At 39.5% G+C, this 12,278-nt stretch overlaps 1 protein-coding gene across 1 annotated transcript in view; it reads right to left on the bottom strand.

The window, feature by feature from the left end:
- The window catches only part of ITGA8 (integrin subunit alpha 8), a 169,267-nt gene that overhangs the window by 69,873 nt on the left and 87,116 nt on the right, over positions 1-12,278 (bottom strand). Inside the window, exons 14-15 of the mRNA XM_038530016.1 lie at positions 6,181-6,226; positions 4,047-4,154 (exon numbers count right to left, since the gene is read on the bottom strand). Of these exons, the coding sequence (XP_038385944.1) occupies positions 4,047-4,154; positions 6,181-6,226 (154 nt within the window). The remainder of the gene's footprint in view (positions 1-4,046; positions 4,155-6,180; positions 6,227-12,278) is intronic.

The raw sequence follows: 12,278 nt of genomic DNA, 5'->3' as shown, positions 1-12,278 counted from the left end.
GTTGCAAAAATCTCATTCTTCTTTATGGCTGGGTGATAGTCCACTGTAAATATATATATCATATCTTTCTTACCCATTCATCTATTGATGGACACTTGGGTTACTTCCATATCTTGGCTATTGTCAATAATGTTGCAGTAAACATAGGGGTGCCTATGTCTTTTTGAATTAGTATTTTTGTTGAAATATTCACTCTGAATTTAGCAAAACATATATTTTACATAAACACAGACATATATTCATTATGTGTTTTGTATATCAGAGAATTAGGTCCACTCAGGTATATATTTAATTATGAAGTACACTTGAGTTGTCAGGGAGAGCTGTGATCTCCAAGTAGAGTTAAAATTGCAAACTTGAATTTATGATCATATTCAATATGGTACATTAGTCTGAATAGGTCTGATTGGAACAAAAACATTAAATCAACCCAGAGCCCTCATCACATAAACAGTAAAGGAGGTTATAGAATGTTTGTCTATAGTGTTTCTAATACATCAGAAGGCAGGACAGTACATGACAAATCCTCCAACACCAGCCCTGACTCAATGCGCAGTTGGGATAATGATACTGTGATATAGCAGTGTGCATAGCCATGCAGGAGAGTGAGGTAGATGTGAAACAAGATTTAAAACTACAAGGCAATTCATTTTTTTAAAAGTTTACTTATTTATTTTAAGAAATCTCCACATCCAACGTGGGGCTTGAACTCACGATCTCGAGATCAGGAGTTGCATGCTTCTCTGAGCCAGCCAGGCACCTCTCATTTCTCAATCTAAGCAATTTAATTCAATTTCAGTGACAGCAAATATTTTGCATAGAGTTAGGCATACTACTTTATGCAAAAAGGTATTCTTAAATTTGAAAATGGATAATGAAGGTCTTTCATATTTATCAAATGAAATATCTTACTAAATACTTTTTATTTTTCTAATTGATTAATAACAATGTTAATATTTACTGTGCCGGTTTTATTTTTTATTTTTTCTAATTTGGAAATGCCAGTAGCAGATACTTTATAAAACTACACAGCTATTTGAAAGTCACAGAAATTCACACTGATAAACGTGAAGAACTATTTTCCAGTTAGGGTTCACTTAAATAGTTTTCAGATGTAGAATATAAGGTTATATCAAATACAGACAAAAACTCTAAGAAAGCAAACCGACAACTGCCCATCAATCATTTTGGAAACACTGACCTAAATTCCTAAAATAAAAACTATCAGAGAAACACATTCTAGACTGAGCCGGCTCTTAACTTTCATCTTCAAGTACCCTGAGCCTCCATTAATTCCAAATTTTTGCGCGTGGAAATGAAATGTTTCTCAGAGAATGCATGCAATAGAGTGGAATAAATAATCATAAAGACATATATTTATTCATTTGCCCACATAACAAATTCCATCTTACTGTAATAATATGATTTAATGCAATAAGGGAAACAGCTCATGTAAAGAAACACTTTTTTTTTTGTAACAAAGTAATACTCTTCCTATAAAAACAAACAGACCCATGTCAATTAAAAATACTTATATTTTATTTTAAAAAAATAACCCTACAAATCCTTCGAAATAATGATCTAGTTCAAAATAGCACTTGATGTCAGAGCCTGCCACACCCAGATGCTCAAAAAACTCCAGCCTGGGGTCCATTCAATTGTGAACATGGAACACTAGACTCTTTGGGGAAATACTGAAGTCTTAGCACTCTTGCCCAAGTAGCTCCCACAGTTCATTTCAATGAGTGAATCACGCCAGGGTAAGGACAGATGCTGGCTCTTTCACATATTTTCTCAGATCAGGTTTTCATTATAATACTTTATGGTTTTAAACCATTTAAAAATGTGCTCAGGGCACTTTTCCCAGCTACTTTCAAAAACCGGTAAAGAAGAGGGCACGCCTCCCAGAATGAATCAGGGAGCACCCAGCTAAGGACGTTTTTTCCACATTTCTTCAGGGTCCTCCTCACCCCCCCGCCCCCCTGCTCGACCTCCACCCATGAAGGCTTTGACTCCAGCATTTGAAGCTTTTGACTCTTGTCAAAAGACCATCAACAACACATTGAGCTTGGTTGGAACTAAGCTCTCTAGGTCAAGACTGGTTGGTTCTGCATTCTGACATTCTTTGGAACTGAACATACTGTCTGAGTTAGACCACACCTTATGGAAAATGAGGGCAAATCTCAAACACTCCGAGGATTTGTTGATTTTCTAGAGGATATACCCTGTTGGCATTACCCAATACCACAGACTTCTGACTCTTGAGGACCTCCATATTGAGAAACAAAGTCGCATATTCTCAAGCTGTGTTACAATCGAGTTCCATTTGTAGTTCCTTTAGATGACTAGCAAGATTGAGAGGCAACACTTTGAGAAGTGATATAGATATAGATGGTTTCCTCCTACTGTCCACCAAAGGAACTGTAATTCTACTAATATTCCTGATAATGAGATCAGGGCCACAACAATAGAGTTGTGAGCACAAAATTGCTATTTTTAAAAAAGATTTTATTTATTTATTTGTCAGAGAGAGTGAGAGAGCAAGAGAGAGCACAAGCAGGGGGAGTGGCAGAGAGAGGGAGAAGCAGGCTTCTCATGAGCAGGGAGCCTGATGTGAGACTTGATCTCAGGATCCTGGGATCATGACCTGAGCAGAAGGTAGACGCTTAACAGACTGAGCCATCCAAGTGCCCCTAAAATTCCTATTTTAATAATGTGTACTTTTTGTCTGATTATGTACTCTAAATTGTAAAACTGACATATGTTTTCACAGTGCAGGAAACCAAGTGACTTAACTGAAGTCTGACTATTAAAAAAAATGTCTGAGAGGGGGTATCCATATATTTTCATTTTGGTTAATATTTATTTTAGCATGCCAAGAATCAAAAAGAGATCTCCCAGATTTGTTTTATTGGAAATTGCCCCAAATGTTTTTATGCTTCTTCTCTTACCTGGAGCCTATAGATTGGAGAATTAGCCTCAAGTGATTAGTTAACAACAAAAGATCAGCATCATGTAAAAAGATCCTTCTCTTTTTTTTTTTGAAAGACTAACTGTTTTTTGTCTATATCTATACTTCTTTCTGTCTCTATATATTGAAAACCATGTGTGCATTCATGCCTCCCACTCCAGATTAGAACCACAAGAAATACTCTAGTTTTCTTCCTTTCTGTATTTGTGCTTTTCTTCTATGACATTGAGAAATATTGCTGCCATTATAGCCATCATACCTGCTTACATCTTCCATCTCTCTGAATATTGTTATCTTAAAAAAAATTTCAGAGTGTAGTTGACACATTACATTAGCTTCAGGTATACAACTTAGTGCTTTGACGAGTATACACATCATGCTATGGTCACCACAAAGTATAGCTACCATCTGTCCCATTACATTGTTACTATAATGTCACTGACTGCGTTCCTCATGTTCTGCTTTTATTCCTGGTACTTACTCATTTCATAATTGGGAGACTGTGTCTCCCTCTCGCCTTCACCCATTTTGTCCAGCCCCCATCCCCATCCCCTCTGGCAACCACTAGTTTGTTCTCTGTATGTAGATTCTTTTTGTTTATTCAATTTTTTTTAGATTCCATTTATGAGTAGAATCATATGGTATTTGTCTTTCCTAGTCTGACTTATTTTACTTAGCATGATACCCTCCAGGTCCATTCATGTTGCCTCAAATGGCAAGATCTCATCTTTTTGGGGGGTTATGTAATATTCTAGTGTGTGTGTGTATGTAGGACAGAGCAATATATTGTATATGTTGTAATATTGTATAGTAATATATATAGTAATATTTTATCTCTCTCTCGCTATATGTGTGTGTGCGTGTGTGTGTGAGGTCTATGTATATATATATAGATCTCACATTTTCCTTCTCCATTCAGAAAGACTAACTCTTTGTTACTTAAATTGGATGCACACTTGATTGGAGTTTCTCAGAACTACAAAGTCCCAGGCCCCACCCCAGAAGCTGGATTACCACGAGAAGCCCAGGTGATTTGAATCCACATCAGAGTTTGAGAAACACCAGACTAACTCACCAGGCCACAGATGACAAAGACTCTGGAATCTGGCATGTTTTATTTTCCAGATTGATAATCATTGGGTGCAGCAAAAGCTGGGCGTCTACAGTGACAACTGGCCTTGCCCTGCGGGGAGAAGACACAGGGTTACAATGAGCCACAGGAGAGACACCCCACTTCTAGAGGCCTCTGCCAACATTCCCAGCCTTTGTACCAAGATTTTGCCTTCCTGGGTGAACAGGTGGGCTCCAGACTTAATTACCTTCAAACACGTGTGGGCTTATGGCTTATGGCTACAAATCAAGGATGCTGTGGGTCTGTCAAGCAAAACGGCATTCACAGACCTGCTTTGTTTATGGAGTGGACTCCAGGTATTTTGGGGATATTGCTGCGAAGTGCTGTGCTGGGATCTGCTACATTCGGGTCTGAGGAAATGCATCATCCTCTATTTGCTCCTGCCTGTAAGTACTCTAGGTTTGCAAATTTTCTTTCCTGCTGGGTTGATGGTTTTTTATTTTGATTGATAATTTCCTATCCAAGCTTTGTAGGTTTAGCTAAACACATCATGGTGGGTTGGCAAGATCACTGTGTACTTCACACAGAGCCGAGGTTCTCAATCCTGACTGCACGATGTATGCACCTGTGGAGTTTTCAGACAGGTGATATGCCCCGGCCCCACCACAGACGAAGTGCATCAAAACTGCAGGGGGTCGGGGCCAGGCAGGCATCAGAAGGTTCACCAAGCCCTCCAGGTGGTTCTAATGCGCAGCAAACTCCATTTTAACCCCCCAGGTGAGGATAACGAGACAAGTGAGTAACTCACTGGGGAAGGGGATGGGGCAATTTTTAAAGCTCTGTTCCAAGATAGGAGAGTTCAGAGCCAGGACTCCAGATGACAACATGAAAAGATGGGTAACTTTTCCTCTGATGGGAGGGGAGGCAGTGCTTCGGACCAGTGTGTGAAACAGTTTCATGATTACCACATGGGCCCCAACTAGGAGGGAGGAGGCTGGCAGCCAGCATCTGACCGTGATGTAGGTCTGACCCCTGTGAAGGAGTGAGGGAAGGAAAGAGGACTGGGTGGTGGAGTTAGACCCTAGCAGCTGGAATATGAGTTCATCAGCCCTGAGTGGAGCATCATTCTGGCCACTGCACACATAGCCTCATCCTTAGATACTTGAGCTTTTCATTCATCTGATCCTCTATAACCCAAAGCAGTGAGGGGCCGGTCTACACCAGCCTATGTGTATGTATGTGTATGTATGCCTTGGGATGGTTGAAGGTGAAAATCTCACTTACTTGGGTAAACCTAACTTTAGAATTGCTCTGGGGGTGGGGCTAGGTTAGCAGTGCCCAGAACACCCAGGACTGCTCTCTGCCTTTTGTTTTGACATCCCGATCTAGTGTCCTGAATTCCTAGAAAGTTTTTTTTTTTTTTCAGAAGAAAAAAGAATCTAACATTTTTGAGCACCAGCTGTCTACTATAACATACAATTCTGTGTACTTTACCTGAAGATTCTCACTTAATCCTCTTCACAAAAATAAACTCCTAAAGCAAGTACTGTTGTCCCCATTTAACAAATGAAAACTCAGAGGCTTAGAAAATTGTAGGAACTTGCCCAAGATGACACATGAGTGAGTGTGTGGAACGGCTAGGGCTTTGAATCCAGATCTGTCAGGTATGAACTGTTGTTCATGCTTGCTTTTGGAATATCAATTCCTGGCACATTCCATTCCCTTAGTCTCTACACCTGATTTATAGAAACCAGGGTAAATAGTAACCTCTTCCCACTGGTACCCTTTCTCTATAAGCACATTTCAATGCATTTCCAAACCAAAGAGAAGAATTCAGACCTAGTAACATCTAAGGAATGCATCCTGTTTTAAGTTCTGCTGAGATTCATATCTTAATTTCACATTATGTTAGTAGGGACTAGAAGTTTGGTCATGAGGATGAGAATAAAAAGGCAGAGAGATGAAAGAAAGGAAAAGAGTGGAGAGCAAAGATTCCTCCAGACTTAAAAAAAAAAAAAGCATCTAATTGTTTTCCAAAATAAAGAGGTGGCATAGACTCTTGAAGGTAAAACTAGTGGCAGAAAGGAAATGCACTTGAAACAGTTAGAAGGACCTTTGCATACCACAAGCCACGTACCTGTAAACAGCTACTTTTCCTGTCCCGAATGCACCTACGATTAAATCTAAAAAAGACAAGAACTCAGAACACATGTACATATTTTACAGAAACAATCTAAGCTCATCATAAATAGCATATAGAGCATCCTGAGATGCTGATTGTAGAGTGAGGCACATCCAGCGGGAGCAGCAAATTGCACCTTCCTGAAGACATTCAGGAAAGGATGTTGGAACTGCGCTGTAACTCTGTGGGACACACAAACCAGTAGATCTCAGTCTCTTCTAGACTCGGGAATGTCAGCTTTCTAGAAATGTTTTAAAAATACATTATAACACCATTCCTCTTATCCTCCACACTGGAGGCCTGCACATTAAGGAAAAGGAAAGGGAAAAAAAACCATATGCTCAGTGCTTGTATGTACCGGGCATGTTACACACCTTGTTTTCCCATTCCTTTCACCAACGACCCTGTGAGGCAGATGTCATTACCCGTGAAGTGGGACATTTTGACTGCCTTTTTGACATGACCATTTGCTCTTTATGAATAGTGTGGATGGTGAGTATCCTCTTGTCAAAGTGATTGTAGTTTATGAAATAATTGGTGTCATTATAATGATCTTAAATAACAACAACAGCGATAATAATAATAATACATGTTGAATACTTACTCTGATCTGGGAATTCTTTTGAAGAGTTGACCTTGATTATTCCTTACAAGAAGCTAGGAAGTCTCTACTATTTGCACAATTTTGCAGGTAGGTAAATTGAGGCTTAAGAGGGCAAACCTATAAATTCACTGGAGTCCACATTAGGTGAGAGGTGGGGCTGGTCTACAGCAGTGCCAGGCACTAGAACAATCTTAGGCTGTCTGAGGGGTAACGCTCACACTGATCACAGCACTTGGCTAATACATGGGTAAAGCGGTCTGTTTCTGTATATCTAATCTATAATGGTTACTCTTGTTAAATGCCACCAAACAAACATACAAATGACAATGGCTGAATCTCCAGAGTAAAATTTAGATGTAGATGTGAGAAAACTGGACCTGGTAGAAATAACAGCCACAGAAGAAGACTTACAACATTTGAGACCATAAGTGGTTAATCCTAGCAGAGCAGAAATGAAAATGAAAAAAAAAAAAAAAAAAGAGAGAGAGAGAGGAACTTATCTGGCCTGTCCATATGGAAAACCGATCAAGAAATTGGTCTAGTGGAGTTTGCACAAGATGATGATTTGTAGCCACATTCCCTCAGCAGCCACCTTTCCTGGATGTAGGAGCAGCATCGGACTGCAAGCATGATTCCCCTTGGAGGGCCGGAAGTGCCCCTGGCCTGAGCCCTCAGCTAATGATGGATGGAAGCAGGCCATAACCAGGGATGACCGCTTCCTTACCCCTCCAAGGGGATAGCCCTGAGGCATGCGTTCTTCCCCATGTCTCACATGTCCCCAGCTCCCTCTGCCCACTGTGTCAATGTGCTTCATAACCATCTTCCTTCCTCTACCCTCTACCCTCCTCCCTTGGCGATGTTTCTTTGGACCATTTCTCACATGACCTGCTTGCTTTCTAATCCTTGTCTTAATGTCTGTGCTGGAAGAACCCAACATAAGACCTTCAAAAAAAAAAATGGACTCAAATATCTTCAAGGTTAAAACCACAGTTGAGATGTCTCGTGTTTTAATAGACATAGAATCAGATTCAGATGATAGGTTTGAGACTGGACTCCAAAGCTCCATGTCTAAAAAAGTGTATATGTGAATGTTTGAAAAAGTCAAATGAAGGTCATCTTCAAGAGATGATCAAGAGATCATCTCTTTAGGGGTGAGATTAAAAGATGCATTAAAAAAATCGACAATTTGAATAATTATGGCTTTGGAATAAGAGTCTTTTCCAAAGTTCAAGTCTTTGAAGCCAGAAGCCAAAGTTTCTGAGTCTACCAATTTTTAAAATTACATCAGTTTCAGCTTTTTCAAGTATTTTCACTTTTATTTTTTCCTGTTACATTCATCTCTTCCAGCATATCAGTGCATTTTTTGCTCTGTCAGAGGAAGAAGAGCTACTGATTTGAAGAAATGTGAACTCTATTCTCCGTGTGTGCCGTGGACTCCAGTAGTTACACAAGACTGGTGGCCCCCAGATGGATCCCTGTTATTGATGAGACATCAGACAAGAGAATTCTATTACAAAAACTGATTCGAGAGGAATTATGTATGTGCTTTGTTTTTGGCTCCAAATATGATGAAATAGGAATATACCAAGATTAGATCTTTTATCAAAGAGGAGTTTTAAGAATGGACTTCTCTGGAAATGGCAAAGAAAAAAGACTGTAAACTTTTCCAGGGCAGGGATCTTTCTTCAAGCTTGCATATCACAGATACTTCATGGAAATAAATGAAGAAAGAAAGAATCTGCATCCACAGTACCAAGCACTGGGCCAGATTTGGAACAGAGGCTTTATAATTGGAGAATAAGTAATAACAAGACAATGTACTAAAGATAAGAGAGGAAGAAAATGGGCCAATTGTTAACACAGGTTAATGGAAACCATAGTTAAATTCTGCTGGATTTTTCCATATGTGAGTGTGCATGCACACACACACACACACACACACACACACACACATAGAAGCTCCAGATTCTAGAACACTCCAGAAAGCAGTATAGAAGCTGCATCATAACTAGATCATTGTAGACAAGAAGCTGAGAGACATCCCCTGACAATAATGAGCAAGAGGCCTTTTTCTTTAGGAAATTTGGTTTCTGTGCCTGAGGGTGGGAAGTTTACTACTCTGGGAACATAAAGTAACTGGCAAAAAAGGCCACAATTTTCTTCATGAGAATGTGGCTACAGTTATTCCGAGGCCAAGAAAACAGTTATCTACCAGGAAAGTATGTTTGCCTTTGGAGACACCACCTTGGTAGTGTGCCTGCTGGAAAGGCCAGAAACATTTATGCTCAGAAGCTTAAAATTCTGAGATCTCTCTAGAGGGGAGACTTGATCTGCCAATTTATATTCCTAACCAATTCGCCCTTTCAAAATATGTGATTTGTTTTAAAAAGTACTATGTGGTTTCCATATACATATACATATACATATACATATACATATACATATACATACCTATATAGTTATATGATCTTTATCCATACACAGACTGATGTTTGTGTATATATGTATACACACATGTATGTATACACACAAATACCCATCTATACATGTATGTACATGCATATATACATATATGTATACCTAAATGTACACGTGTGTGCATGTATATATATGCATGCACACACTACTTTTTAAGATTTGCATAATTCCATCATGCTTAGGAATTTAAAAGATAATCTGAAGAGAAAGTAATTTGGTACTGATACTTGGATTCATAACTCTGCAAACTTTATTTCTTGCTCTGAGATAACAGGTCCTATGCCATTATATAATATTTATTTTCCTTTTTTCTAGAAACTTCTTAAAGGCAGATTCTGAAAACAAAAAAATTTGCCTTTCTTTATACAAGACACAGCTATCTTTTTTTCTTGAAGAAATAAGTGGTGACTAAAATTGGTTCTTTCTCCTTAGTCTAAAACTGGTCCCCAAATGCTGGAGCTCTTTGTTATCACCTCACATTGCCCGAGACACAGTTTATTTTCTTTTTGGCTTTTGATGAAACAACTGCCTACTTTAAAGGATTCAAAAAGGGGAACATTAGCATGAACGCAGGATCAGTTGGCAAGAAAAAATAACCCTAAAAATGTGAGGTCATAGGAGATGTATTACACCTCCGTTCTGTATTTTATTTCTCCAAAATTATTATTACTAAATGAGGAAGAAGAAAAGAGCCAAACTTTTCAAGTGGTGCTTAGACTACAGAGCCTGATTTTTATTAACCTAGGAAGGAAATTTTAGAATTGGAAGAAATTCTATGTGAAAACATCAACTTTGTTTGAGTATGGGCGTACGTGGGCAGGAGGGAGTGGTTGGAGGAGAGAGAGGGGGGCCGATGGGAGGGGAGGCAGAAGGAAGAGGGGTGACACAAATGCGTTAAAAGATCACCTAGAGTCCTTTAGTGGAAGTCCCTTTGGCCAGCCGAGAGCCTACGTTTCACAAGATGTAAGTCTTCTTACCTGCCACCCTCTTACTTTTCCTTGCTACTATCCCGTTTTGTTGAGAAATGTACTAATGCTTATGTCTGTAGCCAAAAATGCCATCAGAACATTCCTTTTCTATTTTGAAATTAAGACTCATTTACTAATTTAGAATAATCCTAGCCAATGAGAATTGCTGTAAGGAACTTGAGAAATACGGGAACATACAGCTAATAGTTGTATAAAAAGATTACGATTACTCAAGACAGAAGGCCACCTCAAATGTGACCAAAACAAATCACAAAGGAATTTTACAGTTAAATTCTTCTGCAAAATATCAAAGCAGGGTCCAAGGAGAAATGAAAGAAACAGAGGAAGACATTTATAATCTATATGCCTGACCAAATGTATTTTTCAATGCTTACAAGAATGTCTGCAACGTAGTAAAAAATAATTATTATTAACTCTAGTTCATACTAAACACATATAAATTAATAATAAAACTATAAACATTCTAATATAAAGGTTGTAAAGAGGAAATGCACATCAAAATAAATAGTTAAGACCAATAGATATGTAGAGAGATGTTCAGCCTCATTAGTCAGTTAAAGGATCCAAATGAGAGGAACAATGAGTTATCATTTTTGACCTCTTGACTGGAAGAGATGAAAGAATCTTGGCAGGCAGTGTTGGGTGGAGAGCCAAGGACTGGGCACTCATGCTGTCTGTGTGCGTTGAGGGTAAATGGGCACGATTTTCTTGAAAGGTAGTTTGCCAGTGAGTCTGACAATGCAAACCTTTGACCTGTGATTTGCACTTCTAGGAATCTGTCCTGAGGCCATATGGGACAATCCTGCAGAGATGTGTCAGGCAAAAGCTAACTTTCTAAACACTCTGAATATACAAATTCCTTTGTTGCAATAATCCCACGAGGTGCATACTCTAATTATTCCCATTTTAAAATGAGGTAAAGGAGGATCAGAGAAGCTAAACAGTAGGAAACAAGGCCAAGTTTAAACCCAGGCAGTCTGGCTACAGGGCTGACATGTTTTCCTATTTTACCAGGCTGCTTCCCAGAAGCACGTCTATGGGCCATTGTTTCTCTCCTTAAAAAATTTTAAAATAAGGGCACCTGAGTGGCTCAGTGATTGATCCTGGGGTCCTGGGATCAAGTCCCCCATCAGGCTCCCTGCAGGGAGCCTACTTCTCCCTCTGCCTGTGTCTCTGCCTCTCTTTCCCTCTCTCTGTGTCTATTATGAATAAATCAATAAAATCTTTTTTTTTTAAATAAAATTTTTAAAATTAAGGTATATTTTGCACACAGTAAATTGCATCCCTTTTAGTATCCTGTTCCAAGATTTTGGTTCAATGCATCCACTCATATGACTGCCACCATGCTCAAGATACAGAACAGCTCCATCATCCTAAAATGTCATCTCTGCTGCCTGTCACCAAACCCTCCCCGCCCCTTGCCCTGGAGGCCCCTAATCTGTTTTCCAGAACGTCAGAGAGAGGGAAGCATAGAGCATGTCGCTTTTTGGGTCTGGCTTCTTCCCCTCTCATCAGGGAGTTGTCTGCCATGTTGTGTGTGTCTTGAGCTCATTCTTCTTTCTTACTCAGCTGCTCCACTTTGTGAATGGCTCACAGAGTGTCCATCCCTGGCTAGTGGACACTTGTGTTGCTTCCAGTTTTGGGAAAGTCACTATAAACACATGTATATGGTTTTATGTGTTCGCAGGCCACTCATGATTGGTAAATTCACTTGTTGGATCTCTCCAACATCCTTGAAGTCCTCTTTGAAAGCAGTGCTTTGTTTCAACTGGAAAATTACTGAATGGAGTGTAAAAATCAGGAATTCTAAATTCCAGTTCACTTCGCCACTCATTTCCTGATGACTCTGGACAAGTCACTCTCCTCTGCCAAATGTCTGGTGAGATCTCCAAGGTTCCTGTGTGGTTCCAGAAAGCCATAAGTTCTGCAGAATTGGTGGGAGCTGCATGACTGTGCCTTCTCTGCCCTGGTGCAGTCCAGGA

This window comes from Canis lupus, chromosome 2, assembly GCF_011100685.1.
Source record: "Canis lupus familiaris isolate Mischka breed German Shepherd chromosome 2, alternate assembly UU_Cfam_GSD_1.0, whole genome shotgun sequence".
Taxonomy (NCBI): Eukaryota; Metazoa; Chordata; class Mammalia; order Carnivora; family Canidae; genus Canis; species Canis lupus.
This window is presented reverse-complemented; position numbering and strand designations above follow the sequence as displayed.